This window comes from Pseudorca crassidens, chromosome 20 (assembly GCF_039906515.1).
Source record: "Pseudorca crassidens isolate mPseCra1 chromosome 20, mPseCra1.hap1, whole genome shotgun sequence".
Classification (NCBI taxonomy): domain Eukaryota; kingdom Metazoa; phylum Chordata; class Mammalia; order Artiodactyla; family Delphinidae; genus Pseudorca; species Pseudorca crassidens.
In genome coordinates this window covers 35,616,856-35,641,110 of record NC_090315.1, presented here as the reverse complement: position 1 = coordinate 35,641,110, position 24,255 = coordinate 35,616,856, and the positions used below count along the sequence as shown (strand labels likewise).

General features: G+C 57.7%; 2 protein-coding genes across 12 annotated transcripts in view; one reads left to right on the top strand and one right to left on the bottom strand.

Annotated features, from left to right (window-relative positions):
• KIFC3 (kinesin family member C3) overlaps positions 1 to 1,284 on the top strand; it is a 35,913-nt gene extending 34,629 nt beyond the window's left edge. For 5 of the 6 annotated variants that reach the window (XM_067719863.1, XM_067719866.1, XM_067719864.1 and 2 more), the window contains one exon: positions 675 to 1,284. In XM_067719863.1, coding sequence (XP_067575964.1) covers positions 675 to 700 — 26 coding nt within the window. In that variant the 3' untranslated portion in view covers positions 701 to 1,284. Of the gene's footprint in view, positions 1 to 447; positions 477 to 674 lie in introns of all 6 variants that reach the window. The other variant, XM_067719862.1, reaches the window with a different exon arrangement.
• Positions 35 to 24,083, bottom strand: KATNB1 (katanin regulatory subunit B1). 6 transcript variants are annotated; one of them, XM_067719868.1, is made up of 20 exons: positions 23,930 to 24,083; positions 22,493 to 22,787; positions 18,075 to 18,205; positions 14,177 to 14,294; positions 8,744 to 8,844; positions 8,316 to 8,357; positions 7,594 to 7,677; positions 7,264 to 7,379; positions 6,738 to 6,809; positions 6,426 to 6,576; positions 6,063 to 6,253; positions 5,826 to 5,956; positions 5,356 to 5,406; positions 4,353 to 4,420; positions 4,078 to 4,197; positions 3,837 to 3,986; positions 3,569 to 3,645; positions 3,407 to 3,481; positions 3,060 to 3,176; positions 35 to 2,274 (listed from the first exon to the last, which is right to left on the bottom strand). In XM_067719868.1, exons 2-20 carry the CDS (start codon positions 22,530 to 22,532, stop codon positions 2,049 to 2,051), a joined length of 2,061 nt encoding a protein of 686 aa, XP_067575969.1. In that variant the 5' UTR covers positions 22,533 to 22,787; positions 23,930 to 24,083; the 3' UTR covers positions 35 to 2,048. The 6 variants fall into 6 exon arrangements, with proteins under 6 accessions (XP_067575969.1, XP_067575973.1, XP_067575970.1 ...); XM_067719872.1 differs by having other exon boundaries at positions 4,078 to 4,146; XM_067719869.1 differs by having other exon boundaries at positions 23,796 to 23,936.
• Positions 24,084 to 24,255: the final 172 nt, after the last annotated feature.

The following is a 24,255-nucleotide window of genomic DNA, read 5'->3' as shown; positions in this document are numbered from 1 at the left end:
AGGGAGTGGGCCAGGCTTTCCTTATCTGAATGGGCTTTTTCTTTCCTTTTTTTTTTAAGTTTATAAAACTTCTCCAGAACCTGTTTCACAACCTTCCCTGGCCCTGGGAAGTAGCCAGGGCAGACAGTGCTCGGTCCAGCCCTCCGGGCTCCTAGCAGGGCTGCTGACAGGAGGCCCAGGACACAATCCTCTGATCCTCTGAGGCTGGGCTGGTTGGGCTCATGCACGATACACTGTCCAAGGCAGGCCTTGGCTCCCGGGGGGTAGAAAGGACAAGGCTCACCTGTCCCAGATGAGGAGTGAGCCGGGCTCCAGCCTCCAGCTTGGCCCACTCACAGAGGGGCCTGGTGAGTGTTTGAGTCTAAAGGGAGAGGGGGGCAGCAGGGTCCCGGGGGGTCCTGGCCCAAGGCGGGCCCACCGGTGAGACACCTGTTGCTTTGATTTCAGCCTGACGGCTGGGGCTGCAAAGTCTCCAGGTGAGTGTCGGGCCCGCAGCCCAGGGCTGCCCGCCCAGCCGCCTGGCCGCCTCGGGTTGCAGGGCTGTGCCGGGAAGCTGGCTGCTCAGGGCGGGGTCTGGGGTCCGCTGCCTGCTGCCTGTGTGCTTCTGCGGCTCCCTCCTGCTCTGGGACAGAGGCTGACAGTCCTGGTGCTGACGAACCCTCCCCCTCCTGCAGGGAAGTCGAGGCCGTTGCCTGTGTGATGGACATGCCCACTCTGCCGGACGAGGTACTGGGTCCTGATGCCTGCCTGGCCTGTTCCTGCTGCAGCGCCTGGAGCCCACAAGGCAGAGGCCAGAGTGGAGGCTCCTCGTTCGCCTGTCTCCCCTCAGAGATAAGAAACACGCTCAGAAGGAAAGGGTGTCTCGGCTGTGGCTCTGGGCGCAGGTGGCATGGGCTGGCCCAGCCCTCCCCACCCTGCAGGGCCCCTCCCTAGTGGGTGGGCTGAGGAGCCCCCAGAAGGCACAGGAACGGTGGGAACTGGGCGGTTGGTGGGCGGCCCTGCGCCACTCTTCCCTGGCTCCCAGGGAGGAGAGTGTCTCACTGGGCGTGTATATAGTGTTCCTAGGTGTACACAGGAGCACGGCCCTCGCCGCCGCGGGCCGGGCTGGATTTATGGCCGGCAGGAGGCCAGTGGGTGGGGATCTTGCTGCTCCCCCTCATGTGCCTGGCACCAGGCTATCGCCTTGCCCACTGGTCTCTTGACATTTTCCTCCCTCTGAAATCCTATTTAAGAACTTTTGGAAGCTTAGGCATTTTTACTTATTAAAATAACCTTTTTACACAAGCATCGTCTGGAAGAGTTGGTCTCGTGAACCCCCGGTCAGGTCGCAGGGGGCAAGCAGGGCACTGGCACGTGCCATTGGCTCCCCACTGCTGGCTGGTCACCAAGTCAGGATCATGTTTTTCTGAACATTCCTGACTAGGAGGGGCCCCCTCCCCCCACCCTTATCATGACTGTGACCCATACAACAGTGCTGTCACCTCCATCTTATAGATGGGAAACTCAAGCTCTCCACAGGCTTGCCAAAAACCCACCGGAGTGGGCCCCACTCCACCGCCTGCCCTGGCCTTGCCCCCTTAAGTGAACTGGCCACAGGTAAGTGCTGCACCCCTCCTCCCTCTGCTGACAGCACCCCACCCACCAGGGCAGCGCCACCACGGGGGTTGTGCTGGCCTGCACCCGGTCCCAACCTGGGAAAACATGGGCAGGGCTCAGTGAGGCCCTCCCACCAAACTGGGGTGGAACCTGCCTCAGGAGCATAAGGGACGACCACTGGGTCAGGGGAGCTGTTCCGGCCAGCCAGCACTGGGGGCTCCTGCAGGGAGTGAAAGCTGTTTGGAGGACGGGGCAGCTGCCCTTCCGGTCCTATCCCTGGAGGCCTCCTGGAGGGATGGGGGAGGGTGGTGGGCCCTGGGTCAGCCTAGCGGTGGCCATGCCTGCAAGGCTGGGGTCCTGGCCCCCTGCAGTGTACACCTGCTGGCCCTGGAGGCAACCACGGGACAGTGGGAGTGTGGCTGAGACAGGGGATGAGCTGATGAGCCCACTCCTCACCTGTTTCTCCTAGCCGTGAAAGGGGGAGTTGCTGGGTCCCTCTTCTCCCCAGAACAAGTCTGAACAAGTCTGAACTTACCCCTTCCCGCCGGCCCATCGCTCTGCTGCCCCCTGCTGGCCACGCTGCCTGGTGCACCGCCTCTGGGTCTTGGAGAAGGCGTGGTCTCATCTCTGAAGAGCCAGGCAGGCAATATGGGGCCCCGAGAGCCTTGTGGCCAGAGGCTGCACCTCCCAGCAAGGAAAGCAGGGAATAGTTACAAATTTAATAAAATTCACTTTATAAATTACAGCAGCAGCCCCAGGGCTCGGTTCACTGCCCCAGGAAGCAGGAGTCGGACAAAGCTGGGCAGCTGTTGCTGGAGAGAAGTTGTCAGAGTTTAGGGCTGCGGAGGTGGCCAATGGGCCAGCGCCACCGCCTCTAGGATGACCGCAGGCAGCAGTGGGGGCCGGGCAGAGGCTCATGGGCCGGTGGGCGCACAGGGAACAGGAGTGGGGGGCCGAGGCCAGGCCTGAGGGTGCCACCACCCTCTGGGCTCCTCAGTCCAAACTGGCCATGAGCAGGTGCAGCTCGCGGAAGGCACTGCCGTGGCGGCCGCTCAAGCCCGACTTGCTCTTGACGAGGCCACTGATGCTCCTGAGCTGCTTGTAGCAGACCCGGCACTTGTGCAGCCTGCGGGCAGAGGGGCCACGCTTAAGGTGGCTGGCCGGCACGGTCACCGTTACCCCCACCCGATCCCGGAGCCTTTCCTGTACGAATCGCTCCGGCCCTCCTCCCGGAGGAAGGCTGAGGCCCAGAGTGCGGGACCCACTGAGGCTGGGCCAGGGCAGAGCCAGGCCATGGGGGAACCAAGGCTCTGGCAACCCTACCCCGTGCCCTGAGCCACCGTCTCAGGCACAATGACCTCTATAAGCTGTTTCAGGAGGGCCACCAACAAGCAGGCTGGGCCCCCAGGCCTGTGCTCTCGCTTGATGTGGCAACCCTGCCACACACACCGCTGGCTCCTCACCTCTCCTCCCGGCTGATGTCCACACCCACGGTGGGCGGGGCCGCCAGCATGTCTGTGATCAGGGGCAGAAACCGCTGCAGGATCAGCTTCAGAGAGGTGCAGCCCGTCTGGACATAGCTTCAGAGGCAGAGGGATAGATGGAGTCACAAATAGACAGAGAGCAAGGTACACAGAGACAAAGGGGGCAGAAACAGGATCAGAGGCAGCATGGGCTCGTTTTCACTCTATCCTCTCAAATTTGGAGGGCCCAGCAATGCTGCACGGCCACCTCACAAGGGCACCGGCCCTGGGGGTCTTTCCCATGGTCCCTCCCTGCTGGGAGGCAGGTGCGGCTTCCCCACCCGTACCTCTCATACTTGCTCTGCAGAAGCTTCTCGATCTGTGGCAGGACGGTGGTGCATAGGTCCAGCTTCCACAGGGAGCTGGGGAGAGGGCCAGGAACACGTGCCCTCAGTGCCCGGCCCTGCCCACTTCCCCCACCCCACCCCACCCCCACCACAGCCACTTACGCTTTCTGGTTGACAATGTTAAGGAGGTCCACGACCACGGACAGGTCATTGATGGCCACGGCCGAGTCCACCGACGTCTGTGCAAACAGAGCACCCGTCAGAGGGGACCGGGGACTGAGTGGCCCTGCCTGGGTGTGGCGTGATGATGGGATTTACTGCGGGCTGTTCATAAGACTGCTCGGCGTGGTGACAGGGGCCGCCTAGCTCCCCCTGTGCCCCTTGGGCGGCCCTCTTCTCAACCCCAAACCCGGGCAGAAGTGGCACTTGCCTTGATGTCACCCGTGGTCCACACGGCCCGCACGGTGTCCAGGTTCTTGTGGCGGCTGGTGAGCACGACACACATGGTGTCATGGCCTTTGCGGATCTGTGACATGGCATCCTCGTCAACCAGCTCCGCCTGCTGGGGGATCTTCACGGCCTGCATGGGACGGGTGCCCTGATGCTGGCAGCCAAGTTCTGCCCTCACCCCACGGGCCTCCACCCGCCCTCAGCCTGGGCCCCCCACTCACAGGCAGGAAGTCAGAGGCCTTCAGTCCGATGGGCTCGTTCCGGGTGGCAGGGATGATGGCAGACTCGGCCTTGGGTGCAGGGGTGGAAGTGACGACTGGGGGCCGGGACAGGACCTCGAGCTGGAGGGGTCTGGGGCTCAGCAGGTGGCCAGCCCAAGGCCTCTTCTCCCTCCCTCCCTCTCAGCCCCCCTCCCCGGCAAGGGCCGCCCCAGCGCCGATTCGGGACTCCAGCCCCTCTCTGAGCCCCACACCCTGCCCGCTCCACCTGGACATACTTTTGGCACCGGGAACTGCACGTCCATGGCTGGGCTGGGCTTTGCTGCCTCCTTGGCTGTGGCCACGTCTGGAGGCAGAAGGAAAAGATCAGTGGGTCAGGTCAGGCCAGGAGAAGGGACGGGCGGGCAGAAGGCAGGGCTTGGGCTGGGGCTGTGGGCGGCACCTCTAACGGGAGGCCTGGGGGCCGGAGATGGGCCTGTCCCCTCCCTTACCACCCACTCAGCCACAGGGCTGGTAGAAAGCAGGCGCCAAGCACTGTGTGTGGACAGGACCCAGGGAGCGCCAGGGAGGGGTGCTCCTGTCGCCTCACTAGGAAAGGAGTGTTTTTGGGAGGGGGGCGGTGAGTGGATAGTGGATGGTGAGTGGGAGTGCGGGAGAGAGAGAGGCCCTTCAGGAACCCAGCCCGAGGGGCACGAGAAGATGGCCCCTTGAGGAGAAAGCAGGGGAGGGAGGGAGGGGCTGGAGGATGAGGGTGCCCCGCCCTGCCACCTTCTCCAATCGTAAGTGAGCAGAGCAGGTTTTCTCCCTTCTTAAACCCTCCAGCAGCAAAACCCCAAGCCCCCAACCCAGGGCCTGCAGGGCCTGGCCTCCTGCTCCCGGACCCCAAGCCCCCGCTGTCCTCTCGGCTCCCTCTCACCTGAGGCTCTTCCCTCCTTGTCTCCTCACCTGGCCCCCAGGCCTGCCTGATGTGCCGCCTCCTCAGAGCCTCACGGCCCCCCATCTACACGGGCCCCAGAGCCTCTCACCACTCCCGGCTCCTTCCTACCATGTGGCTGCCTACCGTTCGCCTTCCTCGCTGGGTGTGGGCTCCTGACGGGGGCACCTACCTGCCTTTTCACACTCAATCACCAGGGCCTGGCACAGGGCCTGGCACACAGCAGGTGCTTTGGGGGCGAGTGGAGGGAAAAGATCCAGTGGGAGAGAGGCTGGAAACTGTGCTGTGGAAGGGGAGGACTAGGGAGCTGGGGACCCTGGGAGGCCAGGCTCTGCCCCCCGACTCACCATCCTCCGGGGGTGCTGGGAAGGGCTCACTTCTTCGGGGTGGCGTCCGACCTGTGGAGGTAGAGGGGGTTGGGGACTCATGTGGGTCAGCCCAGGGCTGCTGTCTGAGCCCTCAGGGCCCGGCCAGCCGGGGACCCTGGGCCCGTCAGGATGCGGCAGATGCAAGGTGGTTCCCAGGCGCGCGCACAGCTGCAGACTGACCCGTTCCCGGGCCCTGAACCCTCAGGCTTGCCCCTTCCCGGCCCCTTGCCCCACTGGGCCTTCCTTTGCTTGGGGCAGGCCGAGCACTGAGCGGCTGCTGGGCCTCTGCTGGGGCCTAGAGGACCAGGGAACAGAGCCCGGGCCCAGACATGGGTTAGGAATTAAGCTAAGGGAGTGCAGCAACATGGACGCCATCCCCAGAAAGGACCATCTGCCTCCCTTTCACAGAGGGGAACGCTGGGGCTTGGAGGGGAGGGCCCAGGCCTCACTGATGCTGTTCTTGGGCTGGAAGATCTCGTTGTAGTCCTCGGCGTTCTGGATCTCCGCCCGAGACTCCCGTTCATCCCGGTCATCCTCGCTGCTGGGGCTGCGGCGCTCGCTCTCTGAGTTCTGCTTCACCCTGGGGAGCAGGCCGGGCAGAAAGGAGGTGGGGGCCCCGGTGAGGCAGGGGCTGCGGGCCCGCCTCCTGTGCCCTCCAGCGCCCTCCGGGGCCCCGAGCACCCCACCTCTGAGGCTCGCTGCCGGTGGCGCCGGGCCGCTCGTAGATGCGCCGAAGCGGGGCGCTGGGGTGTGGCGGCTGCTGTGCCGGGGGCTGGCTGTCCTGCATGGGGTCCGGGGCTACCGTGCCCGTCCTGGTGACCCGCGTCAGGTCCACCACGTAAGAGGAGACGCTGCTCTGGGAGAAGGCCACGCCTATCTGCGGGAAGCGGCAGAGCTGGGGCGGGACCCTTCGCGGTGGTGCTGGGGGACGGGGGGATGGGGTGGGGGGTGGGCAGGACCCCCCGGGGCTGGGTGGGAGTTGGGGGCCTGAGGCGGAGGCAGGCGAGCGGCCCAGCAGAAGCGTGCACGGTGGGCGGTGGCTCTCTCACCAGCTGGTCATTGCAGATGGCCAGGTCGGCCACCTTGCCCCAGTTGACGAGGACCACGTCAAAGCAGCGCTCGGGCTCCCAGCCATAGACGCGCAGTGAGTCCTGGCAGCCACTATACAGGCAGCAGCCATCGGGGTTGAAGAGGACGCTCCTGGGCCAGGCGAGAGTGGGCCGTGGGTCAGGAGACACCGGAGAGGCTGCGGGGAGCCCAGGACGGGAGGGAGCGGAAGCGGAGATGGGAAAGGTCCACCTGCAGCCACACCCCACTGCCCGGGAGGAGGGCCCTGGCCCACTGCCCAGCCGCCCACCTACCTGACAGGCCCTGGCTCCCCTTCGATACAGCTCACCACCTGGAATTTCTCCAGATCCCAGAAACGGATGGTCCTGCAAAGGAAGTCAGGCTGTGTTGGGAAGCCAGTGGCACGTGTTGGCCTCCACACAGGCCAGTGGCCGGGGGAGCCCACTTCTCTCCAGACACCTGCCGCCCCAGGTCACGGCCATTCAGAGCAATGCCTGGGGCCATAGGCTGGCCCTGCACAGGCAGCGGGAGGGGACTCGGCACCTGGGAGGTGAATATGGGCCTTGGACCCAGACACGCAATCAAGTCCCAGGACACTGGGGCCGGATCCAGACATACCATGAAGTCCCAGGACACTGGGGCCAGGGTTGGGAGAGAGATGTGACCCGGGTCCCATCCCAGCTTGGCTGACAGTTAATTCAGCCTACCTGGGATCATATGACACCCTGGGACACAAAACCAGACTGGGGACAGACATATGCCAGAGGACAGGGACGTGAGGGACAGCAGTCACGGGCGACGAGCCCTGCTCCTCCTCACCTGTCAGAGCTGCCAGAAGCCAGGAGGTACTCGTTGGGGTGAAACTCCACCACGTTGACAGGCCCTGTGTGGCCGGGGAACTCGGACATCATCTTGCCAGCAGTCAGATCCCAGAGCTGGGGCAGGTCAGGGTGGAGGTCAGTGCCAGCCTGGCCCTCAGCTGCCCGCTCGCCCTCCAATCCAGCCCGAGCTCTTTATCCATGAACCACCTCCCACTCTGGACAGGCTCGGGATGTGCGAGCCTGATCAGGAGGGAGGTGAGGACCCAACCTGAGTGTGATCAGCAGACCCCAGTCCCCAGCGCTGGGCCCGGGTCAGGCCGGGAGCTACCTTCACCGTGTGGTCATCTGCGGCCGATGCCAGCCACTTCCCGTCGGGGCTGAACCGGAGACACCGCACGGCCTGGCTGTGCCCCTGAGGGGAGGACAGAGCATGAGCACCCGAGGGGCCTGGGCCCAGCGGACTTCTCTCCCCACCACCCACTCCTCCCTGCCCTCCATAAGCAGTGCTTCCTGGGAGCAGGCAAGGAGGGGACTGACAGCCACATGTGGGAGATGTCACAGAGGGACACTTCTCCACATGCGGTCACGGACCCCCAGTCCTGCAGGACACTCTAGGAAATAACACTGCGTGGCCTGACAGTTTGGGAAGCAATGTGTCTTGTGTCTCTTTTTGGAGAGTTAAATGCCTCCTCTTAATGTCAAAGGGTCTAGAAACCCCCCAAAATAATTATTAAACCCAGTCCTTCCAAACTCATATGAACAGGAACCCCCTTCACTTAATGACTCCTGTTAGCGGCCTGCAAACCGTGGAGCACAGTTCGGTAAACACAGCTCTGCGGGGAGTCACGGAAAGCCGGGGGTCCAGGTAGACCACCCACCGCACTCCTGCTCTGCTCCAGATGCATGTTTCTCATCTGGACTCTTGTTTCTCACGTTCTCACCCAGGTTGGACAACAGTCCCCTCCAGCCCCTGCCAGGGTCTGGACACCACCCCATGCTCCGCGCCTGCAAGGTGCTTGTGGAATGACGGACAGAGGGTGCCTTGCTTACCCTGTATCGGAACACACAGCCTTTCCTCCTGATGTCCCAGAGCTGTGAGCAGAGGAGCAGAGGGGGGCAGGGTCAGGACAGGTCACAACCAAGGCGGGCTGGGCTGGGGAGGCCTAGCCAAGCTAAGTCCTGGAGCCTGGTCGGAGGGCAACATGTGGCCATGAGCAGAGAGGGGCTCTGGGCACCTCCAGGTCATTACACCTCCAAGTGACAGGGGTCTGGAAACAACTCACTAAAGCTGGGCATCCCGAGCAGAAATGTCTGGCAAACGCTTCCACATCGCTGCCCCGGGAGGGCACGGATGCTGCCACACGGGGAAGATGTCCCCCGAAGAGCCGAAGCCCACCCCCACACCCGAGACGGGACACACCGTCCCAGTCCCACTGCTTGGCCCAGTGGGAGAGCCAGGGTGCAGAGTGGTGGCTCACCTTGATGTTCGTGTCCTGGGAACCCGAGGCCACAAACTCGCCATACGGGTGGAAATCCAGGCTGCAGATGTTGGCTTTGTGTCCCATAAGTGTGCGAAGGACTAACAAGGAAGAGAGCAGAGACAATGGCGTGAGAGGCAAACAGGATGGCTGGTGGAGCGAGGGCTGTTGTGTTCGTTTGTGTGTGTGCTTTCATACTGACTGCACAGAAAAACACAACAGTATCACAGACTTTCAAAACAAGGAGAAAAATCAACCAGAGTCCTACCACCCTAACAACTAACTTTCCTATTTTCCTCTCAAGAGATGCCAGCCACTTCTGCCATTACCCGAGCCCTCAGAAAACTCCCTGCAAGCTCCCCGCAGCTTGCACCTCTGGGCTTGTCCCAGCATGCTCTCATGAGAGTGAAGCCCCAGAGTCAGCAGAGCCAGGTAACTACTGTACTTGGTTCGGGCCCTGTGGATGTGGACGTGGAGCTTATGGTCTGCCAGGCATCCCACCACACCCGAGACAGTGCAAGGAGAGAGATGCAGGAGAGGTCCAAGCTGGGGGAGAAGCTGCTAGGTTGAAAAGAGAAATCCAGGGGGGCTTTTTGGAGGCGGTGGTCGTTGAACAGGATGTTAGTGGGTGGCAGATGAGGGAGGCTGCAGGCAAACCTTGTGTTTCTGTCTCAGCGTGTTCTCCGGTACCACTCAAGTTTGCCTCTTCTCTCTGGCGTCATGTGTCTTGCTTTTTATAAGACTTATAACTCCGCTGTTTGAATGAAACCGTCCACCCCAGGAGTGCTGGTGCCAAGGGGTGTGGCAGTCCAGCCATCCTTAGGTTTGCGCCAAGGTGAAACAGGCTGGCTTGTGAGGTGGTGAGCTGTCTGTTGGAGGAGGTGTTCAAGCAGACCGCAGATGTAATGCTTTAAGGACAAGATGCAACTGCACCAAAACGTGAGCAGCTGCCCTCCTCACTCTCTGTAGTTGTCTCAGGGGCTCAGCATTGCCTGGCTGGCCAAGGGAACTTCAGGCACATGCTGCCCAGTCCAGGTCCTGGAGGGAGGAGACTCGTCTGGCTCCTGCCCCAGTCCACACCACCCCCGCCAGCCCACCTGCTTTGCATCCCACAAGCCAGGCTTCCAAAATCCTGGCCCGCCCTGAGAGGATGTGGCAGGTTCACGTTCATGAAGCATATGCCTTCCTGTGGATCCTGAGCTGAGCCACCCTCGCCCTCTCGCTGCTCTGTGGAAAGCAGGCAGGAACACATTCTTCCGGCGTGATTTCTGCCCTTGGTCTTCTGTCCCAGGAGGGCTCTCGGCAGGCCTCCTGAGGCCGGATTTCGTCGCAGGATCCAGGAGCTGCAGAGTGGAGGGGTCTCCGGGGTCTGTCTGCCCCACATGGGAATCTCTAAACCCTTCCAGCCGAGTAGCTGAACCCTCCAGTGATGGGCAACTGATGTGACAGTAAGGCAGCCCTTTAAGAACCCCTTCCTGCATGTGGGGTGCCAGTTTGCCTCTGTATCATTTCCATTCACACTGTGGTGGGTTGGGGGTGGAGGTGGGCCTGAGGTCTTAGCTCTTTCTGCCGAGGATGCTACGGGCAAGTTTCTCTTCCATCGCTGAACCCCCCGCAAATGGCAGGGCGGACAACACTGGGATGGGAGTCTTGACACCAGGATTTGAGTCCCAGATTCCGCCACCCCCAGCCACAGAGGCTTTATCAAGTTCAGGGCCCTCCCTGAGCCTCAGTTTGTCCATCTGTCATATAAGGAGACAGTGCCAACCTGGCTTTGCATCAGAACGACCTAGAAGCTTAAGAAAGCCAGAGTCTGGGCCCATCCCACTACTGAGTCAGGCTCTCCGGGAGTGGGGTCTGGGCTGTGTAACAAGCTCGTTGTAGAGCAGCCAGCTCTGGGAGTCCAGGGCTCAGGAATTCCAGAGGTCTTCAGTTTCCATTCTTTGCCCACCTCAAGAAATTCCTCACATTCCCTTATGCGTGAAAGTCATGGCTGAGAAATCACGGGCCTTGGCTTCTCTTTTTCCTTTGCTCCTCAGTGAATGGTGAATGGCTGGTGCCCTCCACTGGGATCTGGGTCCAGGCAGAGGCTTCCCAGGAAATGAACTGCCTTCTGCCCGAGCCTTTCTGCTTTCTCAGCTGGAGCCCAGCCAGCCCAGGCTTGCTCCTCCCTGGCCCCTTGTCCAGCGATGCCCCCGCACTGTGGGTCCTGTGTGTGGCCAGGCAGTGGGACCACATGCTGAGATGCTAAGCACTCAGCCCCTGTTTATTATCTCAGAGGGCCTGGGGCTCTGTCTGTCTATTTATTTATGGCTGCATCAGGTCTTAGTTGCCGCAGGCAGGCTCTCTAGCTGTGGCACGTGGGCTCCAGAGTGCGCAGGCTCAGAAGTTGCGGCGCGCAGGCTTAGTTACCCGACCAACCAGAGATTGATTCCGTGTCCCCTGCATTGGAAGGCGGATTCTTAACCACTGGACCAGCAGGGAAGTCCCGGGGTTCTGTCTTTCTTAAACAGCCTGTCACTGGGTGGGCCAGCACCACCCAAGAGGCTCAGGTTGAGGTCATTTCTTGAGGATCACCTATACAAGAGCAGAATGAACCCAGCCACCAGGCATGCATGGCCAGTGGCCGCCGTCCTGCAGCAGAGGTAGAGCAAGCACCAGAGTAGAGGCCTGGAATGACCTTCAAGTCTCAGCCAGGCAAGGGGGGCATCTCTTCTGGAAGAGGCAGACTTGGCAAAATCCATGTCACCCTTTCCTCTCCTGTCCTTCAGGTAGGGGATGGCCTCCCGCCTGGCATGCTGGAAGGTCCAGACTAGAGGTTGGCAAAAAGCAGGGAGCAAACAGGTTTTACTTGGACCTCTGAGTGTCAGCCTGCAGAGTGTTCTGAAAAATATGGTTTTTTTTTAAATTAATTGACTTATTAAGCTATCTATTTTTGGCTGTGTTGGGTCTTTGCTGCTGCATGCGGGCTTTCTCTAGTTGTGGCGAGCGGGGGCTGCTCTGTTGCGGTGTGTGAGCTTCTCCTTGCGGTGGCTTCTCTTGTTGCGGAGCACGGGCTCTAGTGTGCAGGCTTCAGTAGTTGTGGCGCACGGGCTTCAGTAGTTGTGGCACACGGGTTCAGTAGTTGTGGCTCGCAGGCTCTAGAGCGCAGGCTCAGTAGTTGTGGTGCACGGGCTTAGTTGCTCTGCGGCATGTGGGATCTTCCCGGACCGGGGCTCGAACTTGTGTCCGCTGCACTGGCAGGCGGATTCTTAACCACTGTGCCACCAGGGAAGCCCTTGAAAAATATGTTGAATTAGCTGTCAACCTTCAGAAATGGGTGGATTCCACATAAATGTCCAGATTCCCAGCTTCACTTGAAAAATCTGTACAGCTGGCAACACTGTGCCCAGACTGCTGTGTGGCAACAGCCAGCAAGGCTGAGAGGCAGCCCCCCTTCCAGGGAAGGCAGGACTCCCCAGTTGGCCCAGAACTGAGGGCATGAGTTTATAGACCAAAAGATCCCAGTGAGGATCCAGCACAGGGATGAGAATAGGCCCACCAAGGCCTTGTCTATGAAACCTGAGAACACTGGGACAAAGATCCTATAAACCTGTGAAGAGAGAGAGGCAGAAGGAGGAAAGAAGCAGGTCCCATGAGAGGGATCTGGGATGAGACAGCACTGACCTCCCCACAGCAACCCTGGAACCTAAAAGGCAACGGAGCTGCACCTTCACAATTCGGAGGGAAAAGTATTCCCAACCTAGAATTCTATACTCCAACTCTTAGAAATAAAAGGGGGGTGGTTTTAGAATAAAGTAATTTTCAGGGACTTCCCTGGTGGGTCAGTGGTTAAGAATTCATCTGCCAATGCAGGGGACATGGGTTTGAGCCCTGGTCCGGGAAGATCCCACATGCCACGGAGCAACTAAGCCCGTGCGTCACAACTACTAAGCCTGCGCTCTAGAGCCCGTGAGCCACAACTACTGAGCCCACATGCCACAACTACTGAAGCCCATGCACTACAGCCACTGAAGTCCACGTGCCTAGAGCCTGTGCTCTGCAACAAGAGAAGCCACCGCAAGGAGAAGCCTGCGCACTGCAACGAAGAGTAGCCCTTGCTCGCCGCAACTAGAGAAAGCCCACACGCAGCAAGGAAGATCCAACGCAGCCAAAAATAAAATAAATAAATTTATGAAAAAGAAAAGAATAAAGTCATTTTCAGCCTCTAAAACTGTGCTTGCAGTGTACCCTTTCACAGTAAGCTATGAAAGAATGTGCCACACCTAAAAGAGTGGGGGAACCAAGAAAAGTGACAACGTGGGATCTGGTGTGGCAGAGTCGGAGAGAGTTCCCCGGGGAGGAGACAAGGGCCCCAGGATGGCAGCTGGGCTGCAGGCCTGGGAGCTCCCAGGCCACTAGGACCTGGGGACAGAGGCTCTGGGAAGAGACACCTCAATGATGGGATGGGTTTGGGGGTAAACTCAAGGAGGAGGCTTACTCTTCTGGCAGATAAGTTGGGGCTGGATTAGTAACAAAGACACAGAAAACATGCAGATGAAAAAAAGATAGAACAACTATTAATTCCAGGGAAACAAAATTATCAAAAGAAAAGAAATGCAAGCAGCTCTGAATAACATCTATAGGTCCTGATAATATAAACACTGAGTATTTAAAAGGTGATTCAGGGAGGATGGGGGGGAAATGTTGTGAGTGACAGAGCTGGGGTAGCACTGAGAGCTCAATTCTCCTTTTCTGTAGGAGGATGGCACAGCTAATGTATGAAGTGTTTTTAAAAAGAAAAGAAACTGCAGTATATCCACATTGCTTGGAAAAGCGGAGGCGATTAGCACTCACCAGGTGCAAGGACAGAAGGCTGAGGCCCCTGGAGTGAGGCAAGGCTTCCTCTTTCCATTGTGACCATTTGTGAACTACCAGCATTTGCCTTTTTAGACTATGCATAACTTCTATAAAGATGAAAACTAAATTAAAACAAACAAAGCACAAGGAAACAGAAAGTCTGGCCACCCAGGCCCCATTCCTGCAGGCAACAGTTAGCTGGAGCTGAGTGAGGACCCCCGGGAGCGGGGCACACACCCCGGTTCTCCGCACACAGCCCCTTCACTCATTTACGAGTCCTGCGCGGTCCCTGGTGGCACTTGATGTCATTCCAGGTTCTGAATCCACAGACACCCACCCACCCATGCACACATCTGTCCATCATTCCGACATTTACAGAACGCCCCCTCAGTGGCAGCACTCAGAAAGCAACGCACGTCACTGCTGCCAGGTCAACAGGGGTGGGGAGTCGCCACACTGTCTGGTCAGTGCCCCCAGGAGAAAAGCACCAAACCTAGTCAGGACAGGCTTCCTGGAGGAAGCGGCTGGACAGCAAAGCTGAGGACAAGCACGACTGCAGGTGTGTGTGGGGGGAAGGCAAGTGCAGACACCTACTTTTGGCAGCTTCCAGGTCCCAGACGCGGATGGAGCCCGACTGGGAACCGGCCACAATGAGCTCCTCAGGGGTGTTGAGACGTACGCTCTCCACTGGGGACGTGTGACCTGTCAGGCTCTGTGAAGAGAGGGTGGCAGCTTCAGCACTCTGCATGAACAGACCCCCAGCTGTGGCCCTAAACTCTGGGTCCCTGGGAGGCATGTCAAGCAGGGATGCTGTGCTAGACCGAGCCACCCCCAGGCCTCTCGGCTCCCAGGGCTAAAAGTGGGCCAGACCCCAGTCATGCTCCACCCATCACCCCTGTGCTCCTGACATGAACATCACCTGCAGAAGTGGCCCTGGGCCCCTTGGAGGGGGACAGCTGACCTTTCAGTCTAAAGTCCAAAGCATCGCCCACCTGGGCTGTGCTCCCATCTCCACTCTCTGCCCGGCCCAGCCCTCAGGAGGGGAAACCACGGCAGAACTGAGGCCTGGCTCGTCAGCGGCACACACCCCGCCCCTCTGGAATGCGTGGATCCCCAGGGGCGGCCCCCTCTGGAGGACCCAGCCATGTTCTCAGGCAGGGGCTCTGGAACCCAGGGGACCTGGGAGTGACTCTGCTGGGAGACACAGAGGCTCCCCCCAATTCAGACCAGGCCAGAGCTGGGCAGGGCTGAGCCCAGGGATGGGGGCGGGAGGTGCTGGAACTTCCAGCTTTCTGGAGAGGAGGCTGGAATCTTAAATCCGTGGTGTCTGTCACTCCCCGTACAGCACTGGCCACCGAATGCACAGTGGTGATGCCATCAGCGTTTGCTAAGACCATGTTCCCATGGGAACTGGGGACAGTAGGGGAAAACTGCTCCTCAGGAGAACGACCCAAAGGCCAAACAGTTACAAGCAGCTTGCCCCACTCCCCAGTACCACCAGCAGGAGTATAAATGGGTAGAAACTACATGGAGGGTGATTAGGCAAAAATCTATCCACATTTAGAAATGCACATTCCCTGCACACCAGCCACTCCACCTTGGGGCTTACCCCACACACACGCAACACACGTGAAACAACACAGACCCAAGGTCATTCTTTGCCGTGAATCTGACAAGAGACTGGAAACAATATATATGCCCACCACAGGAAACTGGTTAGATGAGCTGTGGCCACCCATGCAATGGAATAGCATTCAGCCACAAGGATGAACGAGGCACCCTCTGAATATGAGAAAGACTAATCTCCACGACGCTCTTAGGTGAGAAAAGGTGGAGGACAGTATATGTCGTTCGATAGCATTTGTGCAAACTAAGAAGGGGAAGGGGACCAGGCATACACATTTGCTTGCAAATGTATAAAACCATCCTGGAAGGACACAGAGGCATCGGGAGCCACGGCTGTCTCCAGGGAGGGATGTGTGGGTCAGGGAGCTATACAAGTTCACTCACAGTCAAAACCACACAGAAATGCAAAGACTGCCTGCAGAGGTGGTAGCATGTGTATACACCTGAGGTGAGAAAGAACCTGGTGAGTCTGAGGCACTGAGAGGCCTGCTCTGTGGCGAGCGAGGGGATGAGGCCTGCTGGGGGCCTGCGAGCGGCACCTGGTGTAAGCGGCTTAGTCTAGAGGCCAGACCCCATGCTGTCCACTGTGCTGTTCTGAGGGCGAGAGCATGGGGGTCACTTCATGTCCATTTTTTGTCAGCCTCTGTTGATTCTTTTTCAATTGGTGTATGTTACTTTGGCATTTCAGAGAGGGGAAACACATTCGAACCCCCAAAGCAAAGTGAAGCAAAACACTTTCAGTTCTGTCCTTAACCTTGGCCATGGTTCGGGTCAGATCTCAGCTGTCCACTGGACCTCACAAGAACACTGAGCTGATTAAGTGTCTACTAATAAATATCACCTCCCAGGATTTCCCTGGTGGCACAGTGGATAAGACTCTGCACTCCCGCACTCCCAATGCAGGGGGCCGGGGTTTGATCCCTGGTCGGGGAACTAGATCCCACATGCATGCCACAACTAAGGAGCCCGCATGCCACCACTAAGGAGCTGCAACTAAGGAGCCTGCGTGCTGCAACGAAGGAACCGGTGAGTCGCAACTACGAAGCCCGACTGCTGCAGCTAAGACCCCATGCAACCAAATAAGTAAATAAATAAATATCACCTCCCGCCCGCTTTTTATCTTTATCTTTACTTGGCCAAGAGTCAAAAGACTGCTACTGCCCTGTGCTTCAAGGTTGTGGCGGGAGAGGGCGGGCTTCTGTGCTGCTGGTGAGAATGTAAATTGATTTCCAGAGGGCAGTTTGGCAATATGTTTTGAAAGCTTTTTAAAACATGCCACACCCACAGATTCAATGCGAAGTCGCAGATCTGCTCAAAGATTTAGGGAGAGGAGGATGTTCCCCGCTGCGGCTGAGCAGAGCCATAAAACCGGCAATGACTTCCACGCTGGGAACCAGGCGTGGCCAAGCTCATCCCTACGATGAAATACTGCGAAGCTTTTGGAAATCACATCATAAAAGGATATTTGTTGACACAGGAAAATGCTGACGATGTTGTTATTTTTTAAAAAAAACCAGGCTACCGAAGAGTAAGATAGTGTTCTGGAAACATACTGTTATACGTTTCCGTGTGTGTACACGTAGGCGTGTTTGCATGTGTGCACGTGTACATACAGGCACAAGTCTGCGCACACATGCATGCGTACCTAGAAGGGCACAGACCAAAATACCAAATGTAATGGTCTTTAGATAATCAAACTATATGTGATTCATTTTTGTTATTTTTTTCCCTCCTTTACACTTTCCTGTATTGGAAAACAGTTTTTGGCATTGAATATAGTTGTGTACAGGGAGAGAGTGCCACTGAAATGGAGCAGGACCCTGTGGGGCCTTCCTAGGACAGACACACCTCCCCGCATGTCCTCTGCCTGCCTTTTGTCTGTAGAGAAACTTCTGTCAAAGGATAAATTTAATCAGAGAAGTGAGGAAAATGCAGAAGCAGCAAGGAAAGCAGTCAAACAAGACCAAATAATAATAGCTTAGTCATTCCACAAAGTCAAGGACCTTTAGTTCCTCTTCAAGGGCTGTGGATAATAATCTGAACCATATCTTTTGAGCTTTTTTGTAGATACTGAAACTCCCACCAGGTGAAAAAGTTGACTACATGACGACCAGACTATAGCCATGACATAAGCTGCTTCCACGAACTGGCCTCAAAGAAATGGGACCAAACAGGCCCCGGTACTAAAGATGCTGCTGATCTGACCACTGCATGACCATTTCAAGATGACTGTCAGAGCTGGCGTGCTGCTCTGCATGGCACCCTCCCAGCACCTATATACCCCTGAAACTCTCCTTTAGAAGTTCTTGCCCTCTGATCAACGGGGGGGAGTTGGCCATTAGATACATGTCTGCCTTCCCGCCAGTTGCCAGCCTCCTGAATAAAGCAAACTTACCTTTCAACCAACACTTGCCTCTCGAGTATTGGCTTCCAAGCTGCGAGCAGCCAGACCTAAGTTTGGTAACACTGTCAAAGAACCAGTCCTCTAATCAGCTCCAACCAGGGGCACTCAGATCCTTTTTGTGGAATGAGGTGGGGAATGAATCAAAACAGCCGCACGCGTAACTGACAGGCAAGCGGATAGGCCAGTGGGCAGGGGAGGCTCAGATTCGGGTCCGTGGGATTATTTTAGCCTTCTCACGCAGGCTCCCCAGGGTTCTGTCCCATGGCCAGGTGACCTCCCCCCCACTCCCATTCCTGAGGACAGGTCACTGTCCCAGCCATCAGGGTTGTCCTGGGCCTTCCTGAGCAGACAGCTGGGGAAGGCACTGATGTGCTGGGTTCCTGCAAAGCTGCCTGCTCCCAGCCCCCAACCCTGGCCTGCCCACCCACCTCTCCCCAGCCCCACCTGCCGGCCGAGCCTCACCATGATGCAGTTGGGCTTGTTGATGGACCACAGGTTGACGCGGCAGTCATCCCCGCCTGTGGCCAGCAGCCGGCCCGAGGCTTTGCCCAGCACCAGTGAGGACACGTTGCTGGCATGGGCCACGATCTCCTCTATACAGGAAAGAGCAGAGGGACAAGGCAGTCAGGGGCCTGACGGGCCACAGGGAGGAGGGCTAGGCCTTGCCCTGCTCGGCCACCAGCCCTGGCACCCGAAGCCCAGCGGGAGGGCTCTGCCCCCTGTGGCTCCCCTTTGGTGCCCAGACACCCCCATGAGCCGTGGGACGAGGCAGAGTTTGGGCCTGAGACAGAAATGACTATTTCTCAACTTCAGTCATTTCCATCCTTCCCTTAGGCCTCATGATTTTTTTCCTTTTTCTGTACAGCCACAGGTACTGTTATTGACTTACTATGCTCAATTTTTAAAACTGACTTGCTATTTTTATTTAGCTGTGTCGTTTAAGTAATAATATGCATGAAATTTTAAGCTTGATATGTTCATTCTATTTTTTCTATGACACAAAAAGAAAAACGAAAACAATTATTAAAATAAAAAATATTGACCCATGTAACCACCTAAGCGTCTCAGCCGCTGCCTGGTGTTCCTGCTTTGGGGAACACACTTTCAGAACCGTGCAGGTCAACCACAGACGAGCTGACCCCAGGTGAGCTCAGCCAGGGCTTCAGTCCGCAGCTTCAGAATCATGGACTGGGTTCTGGTCTGAGCTCTGCTATTGCAAGCTGTGTGGCCTTAGACAAGTTGCTCACCCTCTCTGAGTGCTGGGTTCCTCGTCGGGTAAATGGGGATAATAACAGTGCTTGGCTCACTGAGCTACTGAGGGTTCAGTGAGGACATGCCTGTGGGCTGCTGCGAGGGGCTGAGTGCTCGTGGCTGCTTGGCAGGCCGAGGACCAGACGCCATGGAGAGCAGGCACTGGGGCCCAGGAGGGTGGGTTGGGTGAGGAGGGAGCAGGACGCAGCCGACTAAGTGGTCTAGGTATGAGGGCCGACCTGACAGAGCGGAAGGCAAGGTCACTGTGGGCGGCCACGAGGGCCCCTGGCTTGGACTGCGGGGGGCAGCAGACATATGTCTCAGAGGACATTGCCAGGGCCTCCAGGGAACAAAACATGGGCAAGGAACCAAGAGGCAGCCCTGGCCTCCGAGCCAGGGCCTGAGTAGCTCCTCCTGAGAACGCAGAGGGAAGAAACAGGTCTCCCCACACAGATGAGGGAAAACCCCAACGCGCTGACGCCCTGAGGCAGCTGCGAGGCCGGCGTGGGTGACTCTGAGGGAGAGGCCAGTGCGGCTGCCCTGCAGAGGCCCCTCCTGGGCACCTGCTCTGGCCTCCACCCTGCCTGGGGGTCTCTGTGGTGCCCACGTCAGATGGCAGGAAGGTTGGGAAGCTGGGTCCAGGAGGGATGCTTGCCAGGTGGCGTGGCTCACAGGGGCTGTCAGAGCTGCCCAGGGCACCAGGCTCCAGGCTCGACCTCACAGACAACACCCCACCTCAAGGCCCGGCTAGGCTAGCCCCAGCAGGGCGAGAGCTCCCAGCAGGCCCAAACCTGAGCCAGGGCCTTGGGGACCCCACCACTGGATTCGAGGAAGCTGGGCCTCTCTGGGGTCCGCACCTCAGCCAAGGAGCCTCTGTCCTCTGGACACTGTAGGGACAGGTGCCTGGATGCTCTGGGGCTCTGGTCACAGACACTTATATGTTCAAGAGCTTCTGTTGGGCCAAACTGACAGCCCAACCCAGCTAGAGGGCAAACCACCTTCCCCCTGAGCACTTTGATCCCCAGCCTAGGGTCCTCTCCCCTTCCCTGAAGACACTCCCCGCATGCGCTGCCCTGGGTGTGTGACCCACCTAGAGGCCTGACTGCCCACCCCGGCTCTCACCCTTCCCAGGCAAAGTCCTGGCTGGCCCCCACTGCACTGGGCCTCCTGGGCACACTGCCACCCCTCTCTGCACCTCAGGACTACTGCCCCCAGAGACAGCCATTAATGCATGATATAAATGTTTCCTGGGTACCTGCTCTAGGCCGGGTGCTAAGAGACAGTGGGTAGGGACAGTGATAAGGTTCTTGTCTTCACACTCCAGCCTGATCAGATGGTCCCTGAAACAGGGCATCCAGCCTGAAGAACCACAGACTTTAGGGTGAGAAGGATTTCAAGGTTGGGCCCTTCTAGAAGGGCTCAGACCACTCCCCTGCAAGCAGCCTGAGCAGGGGGCTGATTGGAGCCCCTGGAGGGACCGGGGGGTGGGGTGGGGAAAGGGGGGCACGCCTCAGGCACCAGGCATAGGCCTCAGCATAGGGCACTGGCCCAAGAGCTCCCACTCTTCCCACTCTGGCCTGAAGGACAGCATCCAGCAATGGTCCAGGCCTGGGTACTGAACTTAAATGTACAAACAAATAAAAACAAATAAAAATCCTCACAGCAGGCCAGGTTGATGGCTGCTGCTCTACCCTGTGGCATAGGCCCATGCTAGTTTCCCAAGCTCAGGTGGCACAACCTGGACCCCACATCCCAGCCAGAGCTGGGGGAACACTGCATTCTGGCCAGAGGCACTGAGCACCTGCACCCCAAACAGAAGACACAAAGAACTAGGTTTCAACGACCGCACGCTGGCCAAGCACGTTCTGATCCTCCCCAGACTCCAGAGCCACAAGGAGCCAGAGGTCATTTGGGCTTGGGCTCTCAAACAGTTTATACCCATGGAAACTGCTGTGCACATGAAATTGTCAGCAGATGCCCAACATGCCTGATCACATCACCTCCCACTTGAATGCTTTAGGGCTTAGCCTTGCCCTTCAGATAAAGCCAAAACTTCAGAAGGGCTGGGGTCCTGTAGACACATGTCCTCACCAGCCTACGTGACACCACATTCTCCCCACTGCTGTGCTGCAGCCCATGGCCTCTTCTGAGGCCTTCCAATGCACCAAGCTTCCTGCCTCAGGGCCTTTGCATACGCTGTTTAGGCAGCCTACAGCACTCCCCTACCCCCACCCCTCATCACCTAGTTAACTGATTCAAAGCACAACTGTTAACTGTTCAAGCTTGGAATTAGGTTCCAAGGAGAGATGGGTCAGTGTGATTATCTGATTCCTGCCTGTTGCTCTCCCCAGGCTCTGAGCCCCACTGCATAGGGACCTTGTCTATTCTGTCCCCCACTGTCTCCCCAGTGCCTGGTTCTTTCCTGGTTTCTCAGGAAAAACAGCTGTTGAAGGTATACATTCATAACTCCAATAAATACCAAGCCACTCTGTCCAAAGTATACCCTCCTTGGGAGCCCATAACAGGATTCTCCCAGAACCCTAGGGCTGAGGAACAATTTGAAAATGGCCCAAACCTCTCATTTACAAATGAGGACGCTGAGGCCCAGCAAAGAGTTTTGCCCAGATTCTCACAGTTAAAAAATTGAAGGAGCCTTGCCCCAGCTTCTGAAAACAGCCCAGGGACAGCTCATAGCAGAGGGTGACCAGTTTGGACACACCAGATCTATGCCAACCAGTTATTACAGGCGGGGTACAGCCCACAGAAGCACCAACGTGTAGAGCAACAGGTCTCAAAATATGATCTGGAGAACACTGGGATCCTCACGATCCTTCTGGGGGTCCAAGAAAACAAAACTACTTTTATCATAATACTAAGATGGAATTTGACTTTTATACTCTCATTTGCTCACAAGAATATGGTGGAGTTTTCCAGGAGATATATGACATGTGAGGACATCATCACTAACGGCATGTTTCTGCATTCTTGTGTTTTAAAATGTCTCAGTATTAATTTCTAACATGGTAAATATTGATAGATATGACTCCCATAAACAAAAACTCTTTGGGGTCCTCAATAATTTTTAAGAGTATAAAGGTGTCCTAAGACCAAAGAGTTTAGAGCTGTCAGTATAGAGTAACGGTGGGGGTGGGTGGTGCCCGGGCTCAGGTACATTCCAGAGGCTATCAGCATCCCTCTGCCTATCCTCTCACCCCAGCCCCCAGCCCAAGATGCCCTCATCTGACGGGGGAGCTTGACTTGTGAGATGTCTGAAAACACCAAGAACATCTTTCAGGATTTCTTGCCCCATCCCGCCTGCCAGCCTAACTGGAAATCCTGCTAAGTGCTTCATTATGCTCATTTTCTCACTTGAATCTCACAGCAACTCTAGAATGGAGGCGTGATTATCTCCTTGCACAGACAGGAAACTAAGCCTCAGACAGGTTAAGTCACCCGGCCAATGTCACCCAGCTACAAAACGCCAAAGGCATGATTTGCATCTTGGTCTACTTTACTCCAAAGCGTGCAGTCTCCCCCTGTCCCTAGAACTGGAGACACAGTTGGGGGTTCAGGCCACCCAGCAACAAACAGCTATCAGGGTAAATGGGGTGAGAAAGAAAACCACTCACGTAACTTCCAGGCCGTCTTGGTGACCACAGGGGTGGCCATCCTTCAGCTGGCTGGCACCTGAAGTTCCACCCACAGTAGACAGTGCTTTCCTTGTGGGGTGGGGGTGGATCCCCCCCCAGACCCGCCAATCAAGTTGGCAGGGAGTTTCCACACATCCAGGCAGAGGGAATGCTTCGTCTCCCAGCCCCGGACCACCTCGTGGTTTTAAATCATCCACAGCAGCAGCCCGTGCGTGACTGTCGGGATCCTGGGTCATGGAATGTCAGGCTTGAGCCATCTCAGCTCAACACTGGGCTGGAACACAAACAGAGGTGATGGCTTGTTAGCAAATACTCAGGGGGAGCTCAGGGCGTCCCTGGGTTTGCAGACCTGCAGATGCAGCTCCCTGGATGACCAAGGCCACTTGATAAAGACAAACAGCCACCAAAGCCACCAGAGCCAAGAGATGCGCTGCAAACTGGGTTTGAGAATCTGGAGAGGGGGTACCTCAGGCAGGGTGACTTGGAATACAGGGAAAAAGAAGGTCCTCCCAGAGGCCAGGATGACGGGAGGAGGCTCTGTTCCAGGAAGCTGGCTGCCTGAAATGCAGCAGCTGCGGTGGGGCGGGGAAGACCACATGTCTGCAGTTCAGATAGATTGCTGGGAGTCACTGTCTGTCTGACGTATGGGAAGGGGGCGGAGTCAGAGGCTAAGTTTAGGGGCCCATCAGAGGCACCCTAGAGATAGGCATTGAAGTCTTCTCTGGGGAGAGCCTCAAAGAGGGCCCTGGGGGTCCAGTTCGTATCAAGGGAACTACACCGGGTCCCTGCAATTCCCAAGGACAGTGCTGGGAACTAGGCCTCCAGTCTGGTCGTGAGTCGGTATGACTCTTCAACTCTAAAAGGCGACCTCATGGAGCCTCCTATCCCCTTCCTCCAAGCCTCTCTCCCACGAACCCTATCCTCGCCCTCCCCTTTCTCCTGGGTTCCCCAGTTCTGACTCTCTAGTCCTCCATTCACTCCTCCTTCTCCCTGCCGCCTGTGTCCCCCCATGCGTGCACATCCTGTCTCCTGGGCTCCCTAACTTGGCCCCTGCCTCGCCAGACCCTCCTGTCTCCCCCTTTCCTCTGCGCTAACAGTATCCCCATTCATTCACTCTCTTGCTTCTTGTGTCCCTATTCATCACCCCTCCTCCTGCTAGACCCCCGGCTCTGCTTCCGGCCTCCCTGGTTTTTCCCCTCCGGCCTCCGCGCCGGTCCCACCCCTCCCGAAGCTGTGGCTGGTCCCTCGGCCTCGCCTAATCCTCCCACTCCTCTCAGCTTACGGGGCACAGGCTCCAGCCTCCCTCCGCCCAGAGCCCTCTCCGCCGCAGCCCGTCCCGGTCCCGGCAGGCTCAGCCCAGCCCCGGGCTCATCCTCCCCTCGCTTCCTTGCGCCCTCGGCCCCGCGTCCACTCCACCTGCAGCTGCGGCTCTGGAGGCCGAGGCTCCGCTCCAGGCGCGACCCCCACTTTCCTCCATCCCCTGGCCTGATTGGCCGCTGCTTGACAACCGACCCTCACAACAAAACCTCCGGCTCAGAGCCTCGCCTTCCTCACCTCTCGCACCAATCAGCCGCCGCGAGCGCCCCAACCCCCTCCGGGCTTGACCAATAGAAGCAGGCGCTTCTGCCGCTTTTCCTTAGTGCCCTCCCCCTTTTCCTGAATTGGACTAATCACGAGGAAGGAGTGTTCAAGAGCCGCCCCTCGGCCTCTAATGAACCAATGCGAGCTGCCGTGTCCTTGAT

What these genes read in the sequence shown, in the direction of transcription:
- KATNB1 (XM_067719868.1), bottom strand. Translation starts at nt 22,532, where the DNA reads ATGGCCACCCCTGTGGTCACCAAGACGGCCTGGAAGTTAC. An exon ending in CCATCTGCAATGACCAGCTG is followed by an intron (nt 6,254 to 6,425) that starts GTGAGAGAGCCA and finishes CGCTTCCCGCAG; the next exon opens with ATAGGCGTGGCCTTCTCCCA. An exon ending in TGCAGTTCCCGGTGCCAAAA is followed by an intron (nt 4,198 to 4,352) that starts GTATGTCCAGGT and finishes AGACCCCTCCAG; the next exon opens with CTCGAGGTCCTGTCCCGGCC.